Source organism: Antechinus flavipes, chromosome 1, assembly GCF_016432865.1.
Source record: "Antechinus flavipes isolate AdamAnt ecotype Samford, QLD, Australia chromosome 1, AdamAnt_v2, whole genome shotgun sequence".
In the NCBI taxonomy this organism is placed as follows: domain Eukaryota; kingdom Metazoa; phylum Chordata; class Mammalia; order Dasyuromorphia; family Dasyuridae; genus Antechinus; species Antechinus flavipes.
Window position 1 is genome coordinate 674,113,422 of NC_067398.1, and position 25,390 is coordinate 674,138,811.

The window sequence follows — 25,390 nt, forward strand, 5'->3', positions numbered from 1 at the left end:
CTGTAGAGCGCGTGTTTAAAATAGAGATGAATTACAGTAAGGTGGGGGAAGGGGTGAGTAATGAGAGGGAAGAGTCCTAGACAGTTATTGAAGCTTTGAGGGGGATAGCGGACTGGTGCCTGGAAATCCCACTATGAGGGATTTTTTTCAGACTCTTTAAAGGGAAAAGGATGAGAAGAGGGTGAGAAGGATATTTGGAAAAACTCCCGCAGAAAGGATGGGGAGAGACTGGAGACAAGAGAGAGAAGAGAGAGGCCTTGGTGTTGGAGGAGCGAGTGAGTGAAAGTGGGGAGAGGTCTCCCAGAGGGGTCACCGTGACGGTGCCGTTGTCGGAAGCAGCCTCCACTTTGGGCTTCAATGTCATTATCCTTTAGATTCATAGAATAGATCGTGACCTCCAAGTTCTCTCCTTCTTCCAGCTCTGATAGCCAGGGGATTTACAGTTAATGGGACTTGTGTCAGCCCCTCCCCGTCTGTTTTACAGAGGAGGAAACTGAGGCCGGATGGCGAGGTCTTGCCTGCGGTCACGCACGGAAGAAGTAGTGGACTTTGGCGTTGACGCGGAGGCCAGGGCTTTCCCCAGTGCGCCCGCCAGCTTCCTACATCCTCAGTAGAGGTTGGACACAGCCCGCGTGCCGGTCCTGGACCTGCTGGGCCCCCTGCTCCCTTTTGAATCTAAAGGGTTAACAGAATCCCACAGCCCCGAGTCCGCTTCCTCCGCATCTCCGGGGACCCTTTCCCTAAACTCAGCTTAACTCCGAGCCCAGACGCCCGTCATGCTTCACCTTTCCCAGCCTCCAGTTCTCTCTGATTCTGCGGCCCTGAGAGTCAGACAGAGGTTTCCAGGCCGGGCTTCTGGCCGCCAGCCGTTCCCGGGGCCCTGGGGTCCTGCCCGAGTCCACCCCGGGACAGAGGCCAGGACCCGGGGCGGCGATTTCGCAGACACCGCCTCTTTAGGGTGAGTGGGCGGTGGGAGGGCCGAGCTCCGCCCGGGAGCTGACCAACCGTAGAGCGGAGGAGTAACTTATGCAAATCAGCCCTGGAGATCCGACCCAATCTCCGCCCGGAGGGGGTGTGGTCATGCAAATAGCGGCAGGCTGCTATGAATGCACCTGGCGGTGGCCTGCGCGGCTCCCGGAATCTGGATCGCCCCGAGACTTCGCTGCCTTGACGTAGCCTCTGAGCCCTGGCCCCGGAGCAGAGCCGCGTCCCCGGGAAGCCCCGTTCCCTGAGCCTGAAGCCGGGGAGTTTCCGGACCGGGCAACGCCGAGCAGGTGTGTTTGTGTGTGGGGAGGGGGTGCGCCGGTGTCCGCGTCGGTCTGAGAACATGTGCGCACTGCCGGGTCGGGCTGGGAGCCGGGGGTCCGGACACGGGCTGGGGGGGGTCCCAACCGCGGGCAAGGGTCCGCGGGCTCCCGGGATGAGTGCGCTCTGAGGTGCTTAAACGGGAAAACCCCCCACCTGCGAGCGGCGGGCGTGATACCACAGGACACATCCTACCCCACCCCATCCCCAGTGCAGATGGCCTTAGGGGCTCCCGGCCAGCCACCGGGAGGCTGAGGCGGGGGCTGTTCACCTCTGCTGCTCCGGGCCCATTAGAAGGAGAACTTGACCAGGGCCTGGGAGGGGGCAGCCGCGCCAGCACTCGGTCCGGGATGGATGATGGGAGAGGCCGGGGTCCTCCAGGCTGGGTGCGCTGGGACTGAGGCTGCAGCTGGTTCACAGCCTCCAGTAACTCGGGCCAAGCACAAAGCGGCCCGAGGGGGTTCGGGATCAAAGCCTGTGAGGGCAAGAACCCGGGAGGGGCTTTTCCTTGGCTGCTAAGGGAAAGGCAGGATCTAGTGCCAGGTTGCTGGGCTGTGCCCTCCTGCCGCCAGTCTCGTGGTGGAGAAGTTAGGGGCAAAGGGAGGGCCAGCTGCAGGCCAGGAGGTTGCCTGGAGAAGGGGCAGAATCCCAGATCTGAGAAACTCCGAGTGGGGAGGCGCCTCCCTGGAACAATGTGTGCACAAGAATACAACGGGACAACCCAGAACTTGAAGACAGCCTGTGAGCCCCCCATCTCTGTGTCAGCCGTTCCCCTTCGGGCCACTTCTATTTGTTGAGAAGCTTTTGCTGTAATTGAATTAGAACCCACCCCTCTATAACTGATCACCCAACTGGGGCCAAGCAGAATACCCCCAATCTCTTCGTCTTAGGAAGGCCCTTCAGAGAAGGAAAGAGCAACTATGTCAGTTTGGGCCTCTCTTATTCCCAAAGCCTCTGACCCTCCATCATCTGGGGAGTAGGTGGGACCTGTCTCCTGGGTCCCCCACTAGGGGGACACGGAATCGGGGTCGGGGCAGGGGTCTTGGCCAATACAGAGGAAAGTAGAGCCTCGGCCTCTGGCCCAGGATTGACTAGAGTCAAGTTCGACTTTCTCTTAAGAAAAAGTGTATGTTGTTGAGATGTTGGCAACTGCTGTTGGGTAACAAGAAAATTCAGAAGGCCTGGGGTCTGCTGTGACAATGGGCAGAGTCACTTCCCTAGCTTGGCCTCCATCCGTAAGATAAAAAGTGTCACGCTAGATTCATCGATCATTTATTGAGGCTTACTGTATGCATTGTCTTTTGCTGGGGCCCGGGGATACTGCTCCGGCCTCAAGGAGCTTCTATCGTACCAAGGGGATGCACTGTGCATGCGGATAAGTAAAAAGTTATTTTATACAGCAGAGAAAACATCAATAATTTCAAGGATCAGAGAAAACTTCATGGAGGAGGTGGAAGCTGATCTGGAAGGAAGGGATGGATTCTGAGAGGCTGAGATGAGAAGGAAGGGCACCCTAGACAGCTTGTGCAAATGCCTGGAGGAGGGCACATCCTGTTCAGAAAATAGCTACTAGTCTGGTTTGGTTTGAACATGGAGCGCGTCAAACAAGTAAGGTGAAATAGGAGTTTGGAGAGAGAGTACAGAGAGCTTTAAATGCTAGGCTGAAGAGTGTATTTCGACCCAAAACCATTAAGTGACCATTAAAAGTTCTTGAACAGGGGAGAAGCATGGCCAGGATTGGGCCTTGGTAGCTGCGCAAAGGAGGGGTTAGAAAGGATCTATGGATGCAGTTACAAGGTGAACACAGGACAGGTGGGAAGCAAGAAGGGCTTTGTCCAGCAAATGCTTCTTAAACATTTTCCCTTCTCCACTCTTTTCACCCCAGAAACTTTTACACAACCTCTGGTATATAAAATAAGTATACAAACCAAACATTTACTGATAATAAATCATGATTTTGTGACTCCCAATTCAATTACATGACCCCATATGGGTCACGATTCACAGTTTAAGAAGCTTTGACCTAGAGGAGCTGCCGGGAGTATCTAGGAGATGGACTCAAGAGCTGTTGTGTTGCTGGAAGGGGTAAGACCCGGCAATTAATGCTTATGTTAGGGGGAAGGGGCAAGAGAGAAGGAAGAAACCAGGACAGCTAGAGTCTGTAACCTGGCTTTCTGGAAGTTTAGTGCTGCCCTCAGAAGACTGGGACATTGGGAAGAGGAACAGATTCAGCAGAAAAGATGATCTTTTCCAATTTAGACACATTAAGTTTTAGAAGTCACTGATCTTTGAGGTCCTTTCAAGCTCTGACATCTTGTGTTCTAAGTTCCTTTGCACTCCTAACATTCTCTATTATTAGGGTCCTCTCAGCTGGGCCATCCTGTGTGCAAAAGGCCCTCCCAGGACATTCTCTGTTCTAAGAGCTCTCCCAGTTCTGACATCTTGTGTTTTTTCAGTTTGGTCCAGAGTGCAAAAGACTGGGATAAGAACAGATTAAGAAAGGTAGGATTCCTTGTCCAACCTAAGGTTTCAGTCAATGGGAGAGGTTCCGGGTCAAGTCTGTGAGAGCCAACATTGTAGTCATTGTCACAACACACAGACGCTTGTCAAGGGAGGCTTTTTCTGCCTCCAGCCAACACCGTTATATAGATGAGATAAAGTGATAACAGAGGAAAGAGTCCTTTCGGTGGAACAAGGGTACCATGGTTCCAGATCTAGTTCAGACACTTACTGGCCACTGACCACTGGTAGGTTACTTTGTCTCTGTGAGCCTCAGTGGCTTCACCTGTAAAATGGTCAGAATAATACCTATACTAAAGATGTCCCAGGATTTTTGAGAGGAAATCAAATTGTAAATCATGAAAGGCTGTGGGAATGTGGGCTCTGATGGGGTCGAAAGACTCAGGAAAAGGCAGAAAATGCAACCTTTAATGATGAGAGTTAATCAAAGAACATATTGAAGCAGAACACAAGAGTCATATGCAGGAATTAATCAGAGAATCATTAAGTGCTAAAACATGTGGAAAGAGCTGGAACCATTGAAGGAGGCCAGAGAACCACAGATCAGGGCATTTAGGGCTGGAGGGACCCCTCATTTTATAGAGAAAGAAATGGAGGAGGGACAGCACTGTGTAATGGAATGAACATAGGGGGCTTCCTGGAAGAAGAGGGGCTTAATCTGGGCATTAACAATTGGGTAGAACTATTTCCGATTCTTTTTGTACAGCAAAATAACTGTATGGACATGTATACATATTTTGTACTTAACTTATACTTTAACAAATTTAACATGTATTGGTCAACCTGACATTTGGGGGAGGGGGTGGGGGAAGGAGAGGAAAAGTTGGAACAAAAGGTTTTGCAATTGTCAATGTTGAAAAATTACCTATGCATATACTTTGTAAATAAAAAGCTATAAAAATAAAAAAAATAAAATTTAAAAAAGTTGGATAGAAATTTGGAGAATACAGAATCATACCTGCTGTTGGCAGTGACATAGGCTCAACGATTCAGAGCTAGAAAGGATTTTACAGATGAGGAAACTGAGGCAAAATAAAGTAAGGTGACCTGCCCAAAGTCACACTTGGTGGCAGAACCAAAATGGGAACTCAAATCAAGTACTATTTCTACAAGGGCAGTGAAAAGCCCAGTTTATCAGGGAAGAGCAAGAATGTTATAGAACATCAGAGCTGACAGAGACCTTAGGGATCATCCATTCCAGTTTAGCAGAGTCCAGCTAATGCTACAAAGGCAACTTTACAAAAAATAAAACTGAGGCTGAGAGAAGGGAAAGAGCTTCCTCCAGGTAGTGTCAGCTTCTAGATTAGAAGCCAGGGTTCTTGACTCATAGGGAAGCCTTTTTTGGACTATCCACTAGGACATAAGCTCCAAGAGGTCAGCGACAGCTTCATCTGTATCTTTGTAACGTGGGGACACATAGATGGCACTTTTTGATTGAATGACTAACTCACTCTCTGTCCTGAGGGAAAAGAAGGCTAGAGTGCAGAATCAGAAGGATAGGAAAAAATCAAAAGCAGCACCAGCAACAGGGGGATGGACTTGATGACCCTTGAGATTCCCCTCTAATCCCAAGTTTAGAGTGTGGAAGAAAGGTAATCTCCTGTGAAGGGGAGAGCATGAATGGGGATCTGATTTCCCTTCAGCTAGGGAGAAGTGGTCAGCAGCTAATCAGCCCTGAGACTCCAGCTAAAACCCCAACAGGTCTGTTAATTTCTTAGGGTAGCAAGGTGAAGGAGACAGTCTAGGGATTAATTTCTCAGGTCTCACTGGGCCTCCTCTCCTGTCACCTGCAGGAGCTTTCTCTAGAACAAAGAGATAGAAGACGCTTGACCCAAACTTTTTTATAATTGACTCACCTGCCCAAAGTCAAGTCCAGGGACATCGGGGGCAGGGAGTTGCCTAGTGGATGGGTCAGTCATCTGCAGATTCCTTTTTCCTTTGACCTGTGATTTTATCAGTGTGTGGAATTCCCAATGTGAAAACTGACTCCATACGTGTAAATTAGCACCTCTTCAGCATTTCAGAGTTTGTTGTCCAAGAATTGAGAATCAGTTAAGTGACTTGCTTTGTTTCCACCATAAAATATGTCAGAGGCAAGAATTAATATACATTATATGTGAATATGCACTATACAATAATACACTATGAAATACACTATACAATACCTGACCCTCCAGCAGATTCCCATAAGGATTTCCCTCCAAACACACACACACACACACACACACACACACACACACACACACAAGTTACCTCATGGATGCCCCACTGTACCATCTTAAATGAACACTTCTATGACTTTCTCACTACAGCTTCCTATAAGGAAGAGAATCATAAAACTATTTCCAAACAAGAGAGAAGGAACCATTGACCATTCTTGGATGTGCCCAGGAGTGTGTGTGTATTGTGGGAGAGGTTTGTGTGACTCTTTGTGCCAGCTACTGGATGTGAGTCTACACGTGCATGTACCAATCACTGTGAATGTAACTTTGCCCTTGGGGTAGAGATAAAGTGTAGGGGTGGAAGAAGGAGCCTCTGGTAGGAAGGGCTTCTTCAGAAAGAAAAAGATGAGGTGGACAGGAAAGTGCCCACTAAGAGTCCATGGCCAAGGGTGGTATGAGAGAGAGAAAGTGGTGTGAGAAAGAGAAAGGGGGTGAAAGAATGAGAGAAACAGAGAAACACACAGAGACAGAGAGAGAGAGAGAGAGAGAGAGAGAGAGAGAGAGAGAGAGAGAGAGAGGGAGGGAGGGAGGAAGGGAAAAGAAAGAGAGGGGGAGAAGAGACAGAGAGAGAGAGAGAAGAGGAAATAATCTTCCTGAAGATGTTGTTTGACAGGGGTTCCTAACCTGGGGTGCATGGAAGGGTTGCTTAGATGGATTTCAGTAGTATGTGAATTTGATTTTTTAAATTTTATTTTATTTAATAATGACTTTGTACTGACAGAATCCATGCCAGGGTAATTTATGCTCTTTGCCTTAATAGCACTTCTTGCATCCATTTCCTTTTGTTCATTCAGGTAAGGGCTTTCCTGGTTGGGCCTTCTCCCTTTCTGCTGGACTGTTGGAATAGCCTCCTATGATGCTCATTCCTTTCCCTCACCCATCCTTCACATATCTGCCAACATAAACACAAACCTACTGGTTCCAGCACAAGATACAATCTCCTAGGGATGGCACATAAGGCCGTCTCTGGACTAGTTCTAGAATGCCCTCTCCAGCCTTGTTTCATACTGTATCCTATCACTCATTCTACATTCCAGCCACTGTTCACATCCCACCCAACCAATCCAGTTGGGCCATCTTGCCAATGGCTCTTCTGCCATCTTCTTCCCAACTAGAACTGCATCCTCCAAGAATCATGTCTCCTACCCCCTGCCCCCGCCACACACAGCCCACCAGCCTGAGCTAGCTTTGGTGGCCCTGACCTGGGACTGAATTCTCAACTGATGAGAGCTCATCTAGTCCATTACGTTTACCTAATCCTAGATCAGTCCATACTTCATTCATACCCTTCATATCCAAATATCCTTCCAGGACCACACAGCACAGGGGATAATGCAGTGGACTTGGAATTAGGAAGAGAAGGGTTAAGATCCTGCCTCGGACAATTAGCGATCTTATGTAAGACACTTAGCTCCTCTGGACTTCAGTTTCCTTATCTGTAAAATGAGGAACTAGATGACCTGTAAAATCGTTTCCAAAGAGTCAATATTGGAAAAATTATCCATGCATATGCTTTGTAAATAAAAAGTTTTCAATAAAAATAAAATAAAATAAATCCTTGCCAACTCTGAATTTATAATTCCAAGTAGAATGCGGGGTGCACATGCCGGCTTGCAGGCATGCAGAATAATGGGATATCTCCCCCTTGCTCACTTTCCCTCCCACTGCTCCTTTTTTGCCTAACTGTAAGTTTCCACCGTCCCCTAACTGAGAGAGAACAGCATCTCTTGGAGGGACCACTTTACCCATCCCTGCTGGGATTCTGGGAAGTCAGAATCAAAGAACCTTTAGAATTTGAGGAGCTAAATGATTTAGCCCTTGCCTTCTGCAGCTCAGCAGCAGTTGGGAGGTGATGAAGAAGGCATTTATTTGCTCCGTGTTCATTTGGTTTCTAGGTCCTGATTCCCCTGACCCTACCGGGTACCTATCTTGGTTCACATTAATCACTGACAAGGAATGCTGCCACTCTGTGAGTTCCCTAAGGAAATGAGTGAGATGGGGCAGGCCTGAGACTCTGCCTGCAACAACCTCAAGGATGCTGATTCAGATAAAAGACACTGAGTAGTAGGGATAAGGACCCTAACAAGGACAAACTCACTGTCTCTCCCTCTGATATGTCCTGCTCAGGCCATCAGAGCTATCACCAAAAGGCGCCCTGGGTTAGTGGATAGAGTTTACAACTTGGAGCTAGGAGGACCTGGATTCAAATATCTATTAGCTGTATGACTCTATGAAAGTCCCTTCATCTCTCTCAGCCTCAGTTTCCCATCTGAAAAATGAATTAATTGGACTAGATGGCCTCTGAAGTTCCTTCTAGCAATAAATCTAAGCCTCTGATCTTCCTAATGTCCAGCGTGGATCACCCATTCTGCTTTTAAGGATTTTCAATGGCTCCCCTTTGCCTACCAAAGTACAAATTCCTTCCACTGGAATTCGGAGCCTTCCATTATTGTAGTTCTAACTCACATGATAAAGGGAGCGCCATCTTATACCATCCCTTTCATGTGCTCTACAGTGAAGCTGGCTCTGCTCTTTTGGGTTCCCTATTTTAAGCTTGCTCCTTACCAGAGTTCACCCCCACTCCTAGAATGGATCTCCTTCCAAATTCTCTTTCTGCTAAATCCCAGGTACCAATCTTCTTTACATAGCCTTCCCTAATGGTGGAGCCCTTCCCTCCCCACCCCTCTTCACTGGGAAACTGCTCTTTTTCTCCTCCAATTTTTCATCACTCCTTTGTAATACCCTTATTCATGTTATGTCTCATCTCTGTCCCATCAGGAGATGTTTGCGTCTTTGAGCATCTTTGTTTCTCCTCCTCAAAGGGCACAAGGCTCTTGCTTTAATTGATGTTTATGGAATGAATGAATGAGTTAGTAAGTGAATGAATGAATGAATGAACCATGGGGGAAATACAGAGAGGTATAACCATAGTTGAGCTTTAGGAATTCCCCCAGCTCAAGACCCATATCCGTTGGCCAGTTTTGGACAGGAAGCGAGGGCAAGGCCTAGGGGAAGTACGTGCCACTATGAGGTCAGGATAGTGTGGGTGGAAAAGAATGGGGGAGTAAGGGAAAGTATGTGCAGGTAAAGAAGGGGGGATTTGTCAGAGAAAACCTTTTGGCTCATCTTCCTAAGAATCTCATCTTTCTGAGTCAAGTGCCGTCCATGTTGTCCTGGACGGAAAGTCTTAATTTCGAATGCTGGCGTTCAATACCCTCCCTGATCTGACTCTGATCTCTGTTTCTAGTCTTATATCCATTGAGCCCTCATCAAGATCACCCAAACTAGGTGACTCCACGGAGCTGGATTTCCTCCTCCCGTTCCCTTATTCATGCTGTCTTCTTGCTTAAAAAGTCCTCCTCCTTTCCTGTCCCATCGTAGGAATCCCTACCAGAGAATATCAACCCTCACTGGCCCCTTCAGCTGCCTATAATCCTTACTTCCTTTTAGATCCTATCCTTCAGTTTGTGAACCTCTTTTACAGAAGGGGTATAATATGAAAGAACATTTGCGTTAAAGTTAGGAGATCTGGGTTCAAACTTCAGCTCTGCTTATTATTAGCCTTTCCGAGCTTCAGTTTTCTTAGTTGTAAAATGAAATTAAGAGAGATGGTCACGAAAATCCATTCCAACTATAAGTCTATGATTGTGGTATTTATTGAGTACCTATTATATACTGGGCATCATGAGGCATCGTGACTTGTGCAATCAGGAAAGAGACACAGCTTGATTAATCCATCAGTAAACATTTATTAAACACTTACTATTTGTCAAGCATCGGACTGAATGCTGGACTCGAGGAGTTTAGATGTGTCCTCGTGGAGTTCATAATCTGGAAGGGGATAAGACAAACACAGATTCCAGGAATGCATAATATTACATAAAACATCAGAGAGGGGCAGAGCCCTGAAGTCAGTAGAATCTGAATTCAAATTTGGCCTCAGACACTTAACACTTCCTGGCTGTGTGATCCTGGGAAAGTCACTTAACCCCAATTGCCACAAAAAAAAAAAAAAAAAAAAAGAATAGCTGATCTGGCAATGTGCCAGATTGGGGGAGAGTGGAGGGGCAAGAGAAAAGCAGAAGGAAGTCTGGTTGGGAAATTGTCACCGGAGCGAGGGTCTGGACTGCGGACTAGAGTGGACAGGTGTGAAGAATGTCATTCTCGCTTCCAAGGACTCTTCCAAATCGAAAGTTGTGGGCATCATGATCTCGCTCAGCTCTGATGTTCTATTTTCTAAGAGTCTCCCCAGCTCTGACGTTTGGTTTCCTAAGGTGGTGGTAGTGGGGTTTCGGATCTAAGGTTCCACAGGGTTTCTAAAAGGGCCCCTCTCAGGATGCTATCTTAACAAAGACTGTGTGTGGTGAGATGAGGCAAGGAAAAGGTATGTGGCTCAGTGGGAAAGTCACTAGATTGAAGTCAAAGGTCCTGGGTTCAAATTTTGCCTCTATTACGTACTACCTGGGTGATCCTGCGCAGGCTTTTATCACTTTCTTGTGTCTCAGTTTCCTCATTGCAAAAATGAATGGGTTGGAGGAGCTGCTCTCTGAGCTGCTCTCAGAGTTTGAGGTCAAGTATGGATTGAATGCCATCCCCTCCCCCTTCCCGGTACTCAGTGGGCAGGAGGATGGGGGATGGGGGAGGAGACACGGTACGGTTCGAACTCTAGGCAGAATGAAAGTGATGGAGAAAGCGTGGAAGGGGGAAAAAAAAGCAGAAGTGAGAGACAGGTTGACTGAGACTTCTAGGGGAGGTTGGTAGGGGGAGGGCAAGCACAAGACTGGCCCCCCGGGGGCCCTGGCTGAGGGTATGGGGGGGTTAGCAGCCCCTCCCCCACTGCTACATCAGCGAATCAGGGTTGCGAGGCTGCCTCATGCAACTCACGCCCCAGTTTCATCAGCCGATCCCTGAGCTGCTCATTAGAGGAGACAGGAAGGGCCACCGGGCGGGACCCCCCTCCCCTGCCATTGCAGGGCTCCCTGAAGGGGGGAGGGACCCCAGCTGTTCGAGGCTGTCCCCCCTCCCTTCAGTGGTTGCTTCTTTCTGATCCTGTACTTCCAAAGAAGTCTCCCAGAAAGAGACTGAGAAAAGGGTGTTTGGGATGCAGAGGGAAGGGATAGGCCAGATGATTGTGATTGCAAATCATGTGATTCTGATCCTAAATAGGATCAGAAAATCTAGAGCTGGGTGATTCCTTGGAGATTTTCTCATTTAACCCCCTTCTTTTACAAATGAGCAAACCTGAGGTGCTGGCTCAGCGAGGACAAGCCATTTCCTCAAGTCACACAGTGTGGAAAGCAACCGCTGGGATTGGAAGCCGGGGTCTCCTGATTCCAAACCCATGGGTCTTTCCCTGGCTGATGTACCTTTATAAGAGATGATCTTTGTAAAAATCACATGCTGCCCCAGGCGGTCTGGAACCACTATGCCCCAGGACCTCCAGCCCTTTAGCAATGTGGTTCAAGGTTGCTTGGCTGGCTCCACCCCAGGAGTCATCCCCATAGCTAGGGTCTCTCCCCTTAGCTCACCCTCTAGGGGCTGTAAGGTTACTTTGAAGTTTGTAAGGTTCCTTTCAGCTCAATGATCCTCTCTATATAACATCTCCTCCATCTCACACCTCCTGGGGAAACCAAGATACAGACTTAAGGAAATGACTTGCCTTGTTTCACCCAGGAGAAAGTATCAAGACCCACATTCAAATGTGAACTTTCTCTGTCCATCTTGTTTTCTACCTCCCCAGAACCTTAGAAGGTTACAAGAAGAAGAAGGGAGAATCCCCCAGCTTGTGATCAGTAATAACGCATCCTATCTTTCCCTTGATTCCCTCTCCCTGTGGTCCTTTCTCCAACCCTCCATTCTTACTCCTGGTTCAGCTGCTTGGAGCAGCCCAGCCTTCCCCAGGGCAAGGGCCTGCTTTGTACCAATTAGGCAACAAAGAGGAAGTTTGCTTTCTCTGTTGGGAGAGAAATGACCCATAAACAGGTCACGACCTTGTAGGGTAGGAAAAAATACCTGATTTGAAGTCCCAGTGACCAAGATTCTGATCCTGAATTAAATCTATCTGTAGAACTTTGGACAATTCCTTTCCTCTTTCTGGATTTAAGGCAAAATAAAGAGGATGGACTGGATCTCTTCTGAGGTCTGCACGTCCCTCAAACCATCCCCCAGTCCTCCAAAGGCAGACAGAGTGGCAGGTAGAGTGGCTCTGTCTTAGCAGGACAGGAGATGCTGGCCCAGCCCAGAGTGATGGATCTCCTGGGGATTGACAAGGAGCATAATTACCTCACTGGGTGGATTGAGGGCTCCAAGACAGAGTCAGGGAGTCCAATATGGTAGAAGGGGATAATAGAGAGCCCTTGAGGGAGTTGTGAGTCAGTGAGAAAGATAACAATATCATTAATTCATTAATTGGAAGAATATTCTAGAGGTCCGGCCTTATACATGAGGAGAGGGAAGTCCAGAGAGGCAATGATTTGCTTGAATCACATCTTTAATAAGTAGAATTTGGATATCCAATTTTTCTAGAATCCAAGAGGGCCATTCTGTACACTATGCCCTATTTCAACTGACCTCTGAGAGAGCCAGGACAATCTCAGTTGAAGGGAGATACTGGATTTGGTTGATCCAACCCTCTTATTTTATACTTGAGGATATTGAGGTCCGGGGAAATTAATTTTTGTGACTGAGATCCTACTGAATATCAGTCCAAATTTAGCATTCTTTCCTCTAGAAGATAGTAAGTTGCTTGGGGCAGATGAAGATGGGATGAGGGGGAAGAGGACTCCTAAAGGGATAGAAGATTGGGATAGGAAGAGGGTATCTGTTCCATGGGAAAATAGAGACAGAAATATAGGAATGGTCTAGTTCCCAATGGTGGAAGCCTGAAGCAGTTGCTTTGGAGGTGGATGGAAATTAAGACCAAGGCTCATCAGCTTCTTCACTTTTCACTGACTTAACCTTTCCCCAAACTCCTCGCAGGTAAGGTTGCCTCCTTCCCTCAGGACAGGCCATAATTGTTGGTCCTGACCCTTGAGGTCGATGACTTCCCAACCATGCTTTTGGCCCTGACTTCTACCAAAGGTCAGAGCAGAGTTGGGGAGAGGGAAGAGAAAGAACAGCCTTAGCTTTGAGGGGCCTGGGTACCTGTGGAGCCTCAATTCTCGGGCCTTCACAGTCCCCTCCCCCTCCTCCTGGGGCCCCTTTGGCACATGTGTGGGCAGAACAGGTCCAAAGCTGCCCCTGTCTGTGAGCACCGACCTGCCAGACCCAGGTGACCCCATGGTTTGCATGAGGCTGGCTCTCAGATTTGCATATGTGTCTATAAAGAAGTACAGGCCTCCTGTGGCCTGCGGTCCTCGTTCCCCCACTGTCACACCTGGAGCCTCAAAGAGTTAACTCTATTGATTTGCATATGAAATTATTTCTGGTCAGAGGGGATGATGAGGCTGAGGTGAGTGCAGGAAGAGCACTCATTCAACAAATTCGCGGCTTTTATGCAGTACCTGGAGATGCAAAGGGCCCCAGATTCTCGCACCCTGAGCAAACTCATAATTTGTGGCTCTGTCCAAGTATTGAAGGCCTGCCATGTAGAAGAGAGAGAAGCTCCCTCTTGGTCCTCTTGCCCATCTGTCCACTTATATCTCCTTGGATGCCTCATCATTCCTACCATGTCGCATCCTCTGTCCTGAGCTCTCTTCTCTTTCTCACTTGGTGAACTCATCACCAATCCTAAGAGTTTAATTATCATTCGTAGGTTTCTGACAGATTTATCCATCTATTTTCAGTCTTTTTCTTGAATAACCACATCACTAACTGCCGACTGGCCATTTTGAATTGGGTGGCTTATAGATATCTCAAATTCCACTTGGTCCAAACACAATTCATGGGCTTTCCTCCCCAAATCTCCTCCGGTCTTCTTTCTTTCTTTCCAAGGCCTCCCAGTCACTCAAATTAGTAATTCCCCACCTCATCAGCCCATATATCCAATTGGATGCCAGATTTTGCCATCTCTACTTCAAAAAACCTCTTGGATACATCCCCTTCTCCCCACTCATGCAGCCTCAAACATACAGGCTCTCATCATCTCCTTTCTGGATTTTTGCAATGGACTTCTAATTGGGCTACCAACTTCAAGTTTTTCCCTCCTCCCAACGATCTGCCACCCTTCTGACAAGGGGATTTTCTTTAAGCACAGTTCCTACCCATATCACTTTCTTACTCAATAACCTCCAGTGACTTCCTATTACTCTTGGGATCAAATAGGAAGCCCATTATATAACCTGCCTCCATCCTACTTTTCCAGACTTATTACACATTATTTCCCTTCAGGCATACTATATTTCAACCAAATAATTCCACCTCCTCAACCTCACACAGGGGTACAACTCTTTCTCTCTCTGTCTCTTTCTCTTTCTTTGTCTCTCTCTGTCTCTCTATTTCTTCTCTCTGACTTCACATTGGCTGTTCCTTGTATCTAAAATGGTCACTTTCCTCATCTCCAGTCCTTAGAAACCAGTTTCTTTTCTCATGAAGCTTTTCCCAATCTTCCCAGGTGCCAATGCTTCCCCATCTTTCCCCCAAATTTTCTTGTATTTATTTTGTATGTATATATGTATATACACATAGCTTATAATCCGGCTAGAAGAGACAAGATATATGTATATTACATATGTAATTATATATTATCTGTTCATATACTATATATGTGTATACACACATACACATATATATACATGTATATATACACACAGGTAGATATGATAAAGACATCCCTGAGGATAGGCTTACTTCCACTTTTGTACCTGTATTTCCCATGCCTAGTATATAGGAATAAGGGAATAAGGATCAGATTGTGATTTTACTGGTTTAGTTTACCAGTTTACTCAAAGATAAGGAGACTTCTATCCCTATAAGTGAGCACCTTCTCTGTAGCTGGGAGTCTAGAGCATTAAGAATAACTTGCTCATGACAGAATTTAAACATAGATTTCCTTAGCTTAGCTTTGAAACCAACTCTCTCTCTCTCTCTCTGTTACTCCATGCTGCCTCTTAATCAGCACATAGTTGGCATTTAATAAATGCTTGTTTCCTTTCTTCCTTCATAATAACAATGAGCATTTATATGGAATTTTAAGATTTGTAAAGCACTTTACAAATATTATCTCATTTGATCCTCAGAAGTATTTCGAGATAAGTGCTAATACTATGCCCATTTTACAGATGAGGAAACTGAGGCAGACAGAAGCTAAGGCTATATGGCTAGTAACTATCCAAGACCAGACTGGAACTCAGATCTTGTTGGTTCTAGAGCCAGTATTCTATCCAGTGTGCTACTTAGGTTCTTCTTGATGAACTGAAATGGTGGAATACTAAAGAATAATCCTGAGTTTCAAAGCCTGAAGCTTCCTTTGGGATCCTGGGGCTGGTGTTTGTGTGTGTGTGTGTGTGTGTGTGTGTGTGTGTGTGTGTGTGTGTGTGTGATGCTGCATTAGTGGGTGGGCTGGGATTGTGTCAGGAGTGAGAAGTCCAACCCAGAGCCCCTGCCTCAGCATTTTTGGCCAGAGCCTTAGACTTCCCTTCTGGATCCTAATAGATGAGAAAGATTCCAAGATCAGGCCCCATCCTCAGGTCTCCCCTTGTGAGCCTCAGTTCTTGAAACACGATGGTTCTCTGACACTGGTTTTCTCCCTCAGCAGCAGCCAGAGCGCTAAGGTGAGAAGATTTGGTGCCATTGGACCTGAAAGCCCCACTACCTCCCTTCCTGGTCTCTCTCCCCTTGGAGAACCAGAATCCTAAAGTCAGAAGAGCAGGATCCCTAGTAAGGGAATCATGTCACCTCTTGCGTAGGTACCATAGCTTCCTCCTCATCTACCTGTAAAATGAGGGGATGGTTCAGGTGACCTCTGGAGGCCTTTCCAGTCCTGGAGGCTGGTGAGTGGACCAAAGAGCAGGCCATTCACTGATGACCAAAAGAAGCTCAGGATGTGGAACCAGGATAAGTTAAGGCTGAGGGAAAGGGCCTTTGTATTCTGCTTGGACCCAGAGATCAGGGCAAAGGACAAGGGCCCTAGGACAAATCACAGAAGATTTCACATCAAGGAAAATCTTTAGCAAGTCACAGATCTAAAACTGGAAGGGATCATCCAAGTGAACTAAGCCACCCCCTCAGTTTATACATGGGGAAACTGAGGTATTTAGGAAGGGAAGCCATTTGCCCAAGGGCATGAGGGAAGAAAATGTCAGAGCCAGTGAATGCCCCTCTTCACTATGAGAGATGGACCTAGATGCCCCATTGGACAGAACACTGGCCCTAGAGCCAGGAAGGCCAAGTTCCAGTCTGGCCTCTGATAGTTACTAGCTGTATAACTCTAGCCTCTGTCTACCTCAGTTTTCTCATCTGTAAAATGGGGCTGATAATAATAGCACTTATCTCGGAAGGGGAATGGTCTACCTGGGAAGGCAAGATAACCACTTGTGGCAGATTTCTTGGAAGAGATCCAGCTTGAACAAGTTGCCTCCAACCTCCCCCCTTCCATTTATGAAACTAGCTAAGCAGCCCTGAAAATGGCTCAACAAGCCCTCCTGCCAGCGTGCTAGTCCTCCCTGAACACCTCAAGGAGCAAAGCCATTCACCAGATCCTGAGCCATCACCAAGCCCATTCACTCTTGTCTTGCCCCTGGACTTCCATGACTTGGGAAGAGAGCGTGGAGGCTGACAACTTTGTGCAACTCTGCCTCACGTAAATCTAATTTACTGGTACATCAACATATCACCCTGCGATGACATTGGTCTTCCCTGAAAACAAGGGTGAACAGAGGGCCCCATCCCCCTTTGCTAGAGCTCCTCTCCATGACTGGGGGTGATGGGCCCTCATGGAGGATGGGGTCCAGCTGGGAAGCAGGACTGGCACTTTCCCTTGGGAAGGCAGGGGGCACAGCTCCCCATGTCACCAGGCGCCCCTGGGGGCTAGGCGGGGGTGGAGGGATGAGGCCCGGGCCGTGGGAACACTGCGGTTTCCGTCCAGAATTAAAATTAGCCCTGATGTTAAATTTAGCCCCAGCCCCAGAATTGAGACTGGACTCCAGCCTTGTCCCTCCCCCCTTCGGGCCCTTGGCTCCCCAGGCATAGTTTGAAGAGACTTGGGCTTGGGAACAGGAGATCCGGGTTCAAATCACAGCTCCGTTACTTATTTCCTCGTTCATGTTGTACTCTTAGCTCCAACTAGAGACTTTTGGCGATGGGCAGCTCACGCTTCTGTTTCAGGTCATTCCACAAGACGGTCTCAGGTACCTTCCAACTTTGGGACCCCTGAGTAACCTTAAGAAGGGTCTATGAACTTGTTTTCTATCTTTAAAATGAGGGGGTTTGGACCAGATGACCCCAAAGTTCTCCCCAACTCTGGTGTTTTACAGCTCTCAAGCAGGTGGATGGGACATGCTGGAGCCTAAGGAGCCCCCTAGGTCTATGCCCCCCAGAAGCCCTTTCCCATTCTTCAAGGCCTCTAGCCTTCTCCTAAGCAAAGGGCCTACAAATCCTATCTGAGGCAGCCCTTCTTTCCCACAATACCCAGATATACCCCAGCCAGCTGATTCCCAAGGTGGCTAATGCTTGGTGAGGAGATGCCCTCTCCTGCCACCCCCACTGCTTCTCTCACGCTACCAAATGACTCCATTTAGATACTGTGGGGCCTGGGCCTGGTTCTGTTTCCGGAGTCTGCCCATAGATTTAGCTTCCGTGCGTGGGAGTTGAGGCGGGAAAGGAAGTAAAAAATATTGGCCCTCCAACCCAAACATCCTCAAGAATTTTGCCCTATTTTATTGGGTATGTAATCTTAGGTAAGTCACTTCCACACATTCAGGATACTGAAACTGGAGGGTGCCTCAAAATTCAGTCCCAATCTGAGCCAGAATACAGACAACCAGCCTTCATCTACCAAAGCAGTCCATTCTATTTGGGGAATCTTAGCAAAGATACTGCAGTGGTCTGTCATTTCCTTCTCCAAGTCACTTTATAGAGGAGGAAACTGAGGCAAACTGAGGATTAAGTGATTTGCTGCAGTCGCATTGCTGTGGTCACATTGGAACTCAGGTCTTCCTGATTCCAACCCAGGGATCCATGCACGGTGCTATCTAGCTAGCTCTCCATGAGTAGAATGTCACTTGTATGTAATTTTAAGTTCTGCCTTGTGGGGTTAAGGCTAACTACCTCTTCAAACAACAATCCTGCAAATACTTAAAAACAATCATCATTCATCATTCTGATTCTGATGGACGTGGCTCTTTTCAACATTGAGGTGATTCATTCCAGTTGCAATGGTCTTGTGATGGAGAGAGCCATCTGCACCCAGAGAGAGAACTGTGGGAACTGAGTGTGGATCACAACATAGCATTTTCACTTTTTTGCTATTTGTTTTTTTCTTTAACCTGATTTTTCTTGTGCAACATGATAATTGTGGAAATATGTATAGAAGAATTGCACAAGTTTAACATATATTGGATTACTTGCCATCTAGGGGAGAGGATGAAAGGAAGGAAGGGAGAAAAAAATTTGGAACACATTGTTTTGCAAGAGTGAATGTTGAAAATTATGCATATGTTTTGAAAATAAAAAGCTTTCATTTTTAAAAATTATCATTCCCCACCCCTCTAAGTTTTTCTTTTTCCAAAGCATCCTTAGTTCCTTTCACTAATTACCCTATAACAAGGTTTCTGATTGCCCCTTTCCCCAGTATTCACCAGTTCGACAATAGCCTTCCTAAGTTGTCACTCCCTGAGCTGAACACAATATTCCAGATAAGGACTGGCCAGGATAGAAGGCAGCAGATCTCACCCCTCTCCTTCTGGGCTCTGGGCTTTTCTAAATGCAGCTTAGTATGGATATGGCACACTTTAGACTCACATCAAGCTGGCCATCTGCCAAAACCTGCAAGCCTTTTTATCACAAGAACAGGCTGATTTCATCATTTAAAATCAAAGGGTTGGACTCTGAGTTTGAAAATCCTTCCCTTCTCTGATATTCTATGTTCCACGCTCTGAGAGCTCTCTTGGGTGACATTCTTTGTTCCATTTTTTTTCTTTAGAGGTGTGTGTGTGTGTGTGTGTGTGTGTGTGTGTGTGTGTGTGTGTGAGACAGACAGACAGACAAGTTTTTTGGATGACCTTGCTAAGCAGATAACAAGAAAAAATTGGAGGCAGGGATGGATCCTAAGTAGATTAGTATAGTTTCTGGAAATACATTGAGACCAACAACTTATACCATACATCACCTAAAAAGTTCAAAATGGACACATAACCTGAATATAAAGTCATGTCATATTTTTAATAGAGGAAAAGAGAAGGAAGTTACCTTTCAGTTTTGCTTAGCAGACAGCCACATTATATGGTAGTGAATGGATTGAATGGCCAGTTTACTGAGTCTTCTCTTTCCCCCCCTTGCAGCCTGTGCCCAGTTCACACCATGGGAAGAAAAAAAATCCAGATCTCCAGAATTCTAGATCAACGGAACCGTCAGGTGAGATGGTGGAAGGAAGGCCGGAGTTCTCAGCCTCCCCATTACAGGGAGGGCTTGTTCACTATACACTAGCCCTGGGAGGGAGACAGGGGAAGGATGCTAAGTAGAAAAGGAAAGGGATTTTCTAAGACTTTGATGCAAATCATTAAAATCTAGATCTCATTTATTACTCCTGGGCCAGCCTGCCTCCCTGTTACAACCCAGCCTGTCCTGCCTTTCAAAGCAGTCTCGGTCTCATGGAGACACAAAAATGGCACTTAGGTGCTGGGGCTTTTTAAGGAGATCCAAGATAACATCCCTTCCCTCCATCTTCCCTGAGAGGGTAAGAAATTAGATATGTTATATATGTATAATTATGTAAAACACGTCAATATTAGCCATTTTGAACAAGAAGACAGATAAAAGAAAAAAAGGGAAAAATAGCATGTTTCAGTCTGGATTCAAACACTATCCCTTCTTTCTCTGGAGGTGGATAATTAGTCCTTTGAGTTTGTCTTGTATTGCTGAGAATAGCTAAATCAGTCACGGTTCTTTCTGTTGTGTACAACATTCTCCTGTTTCTGCTCGTTTCACTACGTATCAATTCATAGAAGTCTTTCCAGGTTTTTCTGAAGTCACCCTGCTTGTCGTTTCTTATAACACAATCATATGAAATCACAATCATATATCCCAGCTGGTTTAGCCATTAGATAGCCCTTCAATTTCTAGTTCTTAGCCACCGGGGAAAAAAAAGCTGGCACAAGCTTTTTATTCCATTAAGATGAGAGCCTCTATGACAAGTCCTTCTCCCAGCCCTAGTAGAGTAAAACAGTCTAGAAAGTGAGGGGGACTCTGAGCTTCCAGATACAGGAGGGACCCCACTGAGCCACCCAGGATGAGCCGGGGCGGGGAGGGGCGCCCCTCCCACTCTCCCTGCCTTCCTTCCTCATCCGTGCCTTGGGTCCCAGGTCACTTTCACCAAGCGGAAGTTTGGGCTGATGAAGAAGGCCTATGAGCTGAGTGTTCTCTGCGACTGCGAGATTGCCCTCATCATCTTCAACAGCGCCAACCGCCTGTTTCAGTACGCCAGCACCGACATGGACCGGGTGCTGCTCAAGTACACGGAGTACAGCGAGCCCCACGAGAGCCGCACCAACACGGACATCCTCGAGGTGAGAGCCCCCGCCCTGGGGAGCCCCGAGCCCCTTCTCGGCGCTGACGCGGTTCTGAGGTTCCTCCGCGCTGAGGGCCGTCATCCTAAGGCCACGTGCAGCATTCTGGGCCCAGCCACCATGCCCCATGCTCGGATCCCTCCCGAGTCCTGCAGCTTGGACAATTTCTGTTCTTCTGTGACCTTCTACATCCGAAGTCTCTCCCCGCTCTGATACTCTCCATTCTAAGATCTCCCCCAGCTCTGACATTCTGTGATCTAAGGCCCCTTCCAAGCTCTAGTTCTAGGATTTTTGAGTCATCCGGGCTATTTACTGTCCATGCAGGTTTCTCCTATTGACCCCGAACTCTTCCTGCAGACCAGGATACCTCAGGCAGGAGCTGCGCCTTCCCCTTCCATCCCAAAGCTCCCAGACCCATTTTCCCAGTCAGGGGCCCTCTCTTAAGGGGGAGATAGGATCTGGTGAAGTCCAGGAGAGCCCCGGACTGGAGGACGGGGGTCTCCCTTACCAACGGGGACATATCCCATTGAATCTTCTCTCCCCAGACACTGAAGCGGAAGGGGCTTGGCTTGGAGAGCCAGGAGCTGGAGCTGGATGAGGGCCTGGTGGAGCCTGGAGAGAAGCTCCGGCGTCTTGGGGGGGATGGAGCTGATATAGCCCTGGTTCGACCCAAGTTTTATGTGAGTGTCTTCTCCCACTTCCTCTAAACCCTGCTCCCCTTCCTTCTGTCTAGATTCCCCTTCTCGCTCATTCCTACAAGTGAGTAAGGGGGAAAAGAACGATGGCTCGGAATATGGAAAACGGGGTTCAAATGGCAGGGTTACCCCCTTCCTAGCTGTGTGAGTTTGGGCAAGTCATTTTATGCCTCATAACTGTAGAGCAGGTTCTCACACTTTAATGTGACCAGTGATTCCTCTCTTCCCTTTGCCCTGCAGTCGGCGACTCCTGCTCTGCCTAGCCCTGACCTGGCATATGGGGCAGTGCCTCCCCCAGGGTCTGGGCCTGAGCCATGTGGGCTAGGTGAGGCTACCCCCGGCCAGGGCCGTCCGTCCCCCTTCCGGCCTGCTGCGTCCAAGGCTGGTCCCCCAGCGGGCCGTTCCCCGGGGCCGCTGCCCCCAGGTGAGAATCATAGGTGGGCGGGCTCCCCCAGCAAAGGGGTGGGAGTGGGCATTAGGAGTGGGCAGAGGGTTGGGCTCCCGTGGGGACGGGCCTGGGGTTCCCAGCCCTCTCAGGGTGTGAGAGTAGGAAGGTAGCTAATGCTCCCTCTCGTATATTCCCTCCTCTGCTTTTCTCGCCTCTCAGCAGGTCTAGGCCCCCCACTTTTCTCCCCAGGCGGCCTTCCTCGGGCTCTGGCCAACAAGACCCCTCCCCCTCTATATCTGGCAGCTGATGGACGGAGGCCAGATCTGCCTAGTAACCTGACAGGGCCCAGGGCAGGCCTGAGTGCCACGGTGAGTGGGGGGATGGGAGCTCCAGCGGGAAGGGAGGAGGGAGGGGTGGTGGGAGCCACCAGGGGATGCAACGATTCCTCCCTCCTTCCCCCAGAGAACTCTCTACGGAAGCCTCCAGAATCCCAGCCCCATCTCAGCCCCTGGCAGTGGTGGTCTCTCCAGTCACGGACTGGGGGCTTTCCCCTTCCTTTCCTCAAGCCAGGCAGGTAAGACCCTCCTTACACGCACACAAACACACACACACAGACACACACACACACACAGACACACACACACACACAGACACACACACACTCACACACACACACTCACACACACAGACACACACACACACAGACACACACACACAGACACACACACACACTCACACACACAGACACACACACACACACTCACACACACTCACACACACACAGACACACTCTCACACACACACACACACACTCACACACACACACTCACACACACAGACACACACACACACACACAGACACACACACACACAGACACACACACACACTCACACACACACAGACACACACACTCACACACTCACACACACACACTCACACACACACACTCACACACACACACACACACACACACACACACAGACACACACACACTCACACACACACACTCACACACACACACACACACTCACACACACTCACACACACACACACACTCACACACACACACTCACACAGACACACTCACACACACTCACACACACACACACACACTCAGACACACTCACACACACACACACACTCACACACACACACACACACACTCACACAGACACACACTCACACACACACTCACACACACAGACACACACACACACTCACACACTCACACACACACACACACACACACACACACACAGACACACACACACTCACACAGACACACACACACACACACACAGACACACACACAGACACACACACACACTCACACACTCACACACACTCACACACACACACACACACACAGACACACACACACTCACACACACACACACTCACACACACTCTCTCTCTCCTGAGCACCCACCTGGGAACTGGCCACAGCATCACCCACACTTCCAATCAGTCCCGCCATTTACCGAACCATGTGTCCAAAAGCACGGTTTCCCCGGGGGCTCGGCGCCCAGCCGAGGGGCGGGGGCGGGGAGGGAAGCACGGAAAGGACGCGCGGAGGGGGGGGGGGGACGAATCCCTGCATGACCTCGGGTTCCCAGGGACTGAGATTAGAGTTGGACGGGAATCGGTTTGTGCCGGGCTTACCTTCCTCCTCCTGTCTTCCTTCCCTCAGTCCAGAGCCTCCCCCTAGAACACACAGTTGCAGCTGATTTTATCCCCACTCCCTACAGACTATGGTCCTGGAGACCCTTCTCCTCACCCGGGCCTCCTCCAGCCCATGGCCCTGGTCCCCTGGCAGCCCCCAAGGGGGGACAGGTCCCCCGGCTCCCAGTCACACCTTAGGTGAGTATCTCGGGCCCATGACTCACCCTCACCCACCTCATTTTCCTATCCTCCTCACACTTCATCCTCAGCCCCTCCTAACCTGTCGCTACAAGGTCTCTTCATCGTAAGCTCCCCGCGGCCCCTCCCCGCGGCCCTTCCCCTCCCCTCCCCGCGCCCTTCCCCTCCCCTCCCCGCGGCCCCTCCCCTCCCCCTTCCCCTCCCTCCTCCCCTCCCCCTTCCCCTCCCCCCCTCCCCTCCCTCTTCTCCTCCTCCTCCCCTCCCCCCTCCCCTCTCCCTTCCCCCCCCCCCCCCGCACACGCCGCCCCGCCCGCCCCCAGACTTTACTCTGCAGGGCGCCTGCTGCCCCCTGCCGGTACTGCCCTCTGCCCCGCGCTCTGAGCGAGGGTGAAAACTTCTTCCCAAACGGGGGGTGTGGCGCCCTCAGCCCCGCCCAGCCCCCTCCCCCCGGAGCCGGCAGGAACTTCGGTGACCTGCGGGTCACCTGCGGGACCCTGGGCGAGCGGGTCTGGCCGCCGCCGAGGTGCTCTCCCGCTCTCGGGCTCCGCAGAGACGCCGGGGGCTGGGAGGGGAGGCCTCCGGCCCGGGACGCCCCGGGGTCCAGGCCGGGGCTCACGCCCTTTTTTCTCTCTCGGCTCCGCAGCGTCCGCCCCGGCTCCGCCCCCGGGCCGGGCGAGGAGACTCCAGCGGCCCCGGGAAGCTCTCCGCCGGCGCTCAGCATCAAGTCCGAGCGCGTGTCCCCGGGAGTTGCGCCCCCCTCGGAGCGCCCACCGTCCCGGGACGACTTCACCAAGAGCTACCCCTACCCCGCCGCGGGGCTGGCCCGGCCCGGCCAGCCCCTCCGACGGCTCCACGTGGCCGACGGCTGGCCCAGATAGGAACCGGGCCGGCCCCTCCGGCCCAGGGCGACACCCCCCCCTCCCCGCCACCTCTTCGTGTGCCCCTCCACCCTCGGGACTCCTGCCTCTCTGTGCGTCTGTCTCTACCGGAAGGGGCAACGCGGAGAAAACTTGCTTCGGGGACCCCTCCCCCCTCCCGCGTGGAAAGGCTTGGTCCTTTCCAGCACAGTCCTAGGCAAAAAGGAAGCAGGGGGGAAGGGCAGGCGGTGAAGGTCGGTCGGGGGAATCCCTCGGGCGTTTCACTGATTCCCCCGTGGAAATTCAGGGCAGGGCTGATGGGAAACGGGGGATCCGGAATTGGAACTCAGCTTGATGGCATCCCTGTGTTCCTCATAATTTGTGGACTGCCAGGGGAAGTCCCAAACTGTCCCCTCTATCCTTACTGTCGGCTGGACCCCTGCCGGTGTCCCACTAGCCGGGGGCCCCATCCCCTGTTCCTTCCTGGGGCTGATGGAGCTCCCCTCTTGTAACCAATAAAAAAATGCTTGGGCACAGAGGCTGTCCCAACCCCCTGTTCCCAGGCTCCTCTGGGAGACCAGATCTCTTGGAGGTGGCCAGTTCGGCATCAAAGAGCCCCCAGGGAACAGGGACTTCTGGGAGCCGCTCTCAGCGGAGGGCCCATTAAACCCCAAACCTCTCCTCTCTGGAGTAGACTCCCGACTCTGCTACCCATTAACCAAGACCCTGGTGATGTCATTTCTCTTTAGGCTGAAATGTCTTCCTCTACGAAATGGGGGCGGGGTTACGGAGTACTGGATTGTCCCTACTCTAGGCTACTCAAACCCCCAGACCCATATCTCTCAATCCTCACTCATTTCAACCCCCTCAGAAACTCATCTC

General features: G+C 49.6%; 1 protein-coding gene across 4 annotated transcripts; it reads left to right on the forward strand.

The window, feature by feature from the left end:
- The first annotated feature begins 1,147 nt into the window (after positions 1-1,147).
- MEF2B (myocyte enhancer factor 2B) lies at positions 1,148-25,044 on the forward strand. Of its 4 annotated transcripts, XM_051972299.1 has the most exons (9): positions 1,148-1,274; positions 19,484-19,556; positions 20,504-20,707; positions 21,253-21,387; positions 21,643-21,826; positions 22,010-22,158; positions 22,253-22,364; positions 23,540-23,651; positions 24,295-25,044. In XM_051972299.1, the coding sequence occupies exons 2-9, from the start codon at positions 19,503-19,505 to the stop codon at positions 24,527-24,529; spliced, it is 1,185 nt and encodes a 394-aa protein (XP_051828259.1). In that variant the 5' UTR covers positions 1,148-1,274; positions 19,484-19,502; the 3' UTR covers positions 24,530-25,044. The 4 variants fall into 4 exon arrangements, with proteins under 4 accessions (XP_051828259.1, XP_051828260.1, XP_051828258.1 ...); XM_051972300.1 differs by lacking the exon at positions 1,148-1,274 and having other exon boundaries at positions 19,405-19,556; positions 23,482-23,651; positions 24,295-24,392; XM_051972298.1 differs by lacking the exon at positions 1,148-1,274 and having other exon boundaries at positions 19,419-19,556; positions 22,013-22,158.
- The last annotated feature ends 346 nt before the right edge of the window (positions 25,045-25,390 follow it).

Coding starts and splice junctions, on each gene's coding strand:
- MEF2B (XM_051972297.1), top strand. CDS start 19,425: ATGGTAGTGAATGGATTGAATGGCCAGTTTACTGAGTCTTCTCTTTCC. Junction 19,557..20,503: donor TAGATCAACGGAACCGTCAG/GTGAGATGGTGG, acceptor CTTGGGTCCCAG/GTCACTTTCACCAAGCGGAA. Junction 23,652..24,294: donor GGCTCCCAGTCACACCTTAG/GTGAGTATCTCG, acceptor TCGGCTCCGCAG/CGTCCGCCCCGGCTCCGCCC.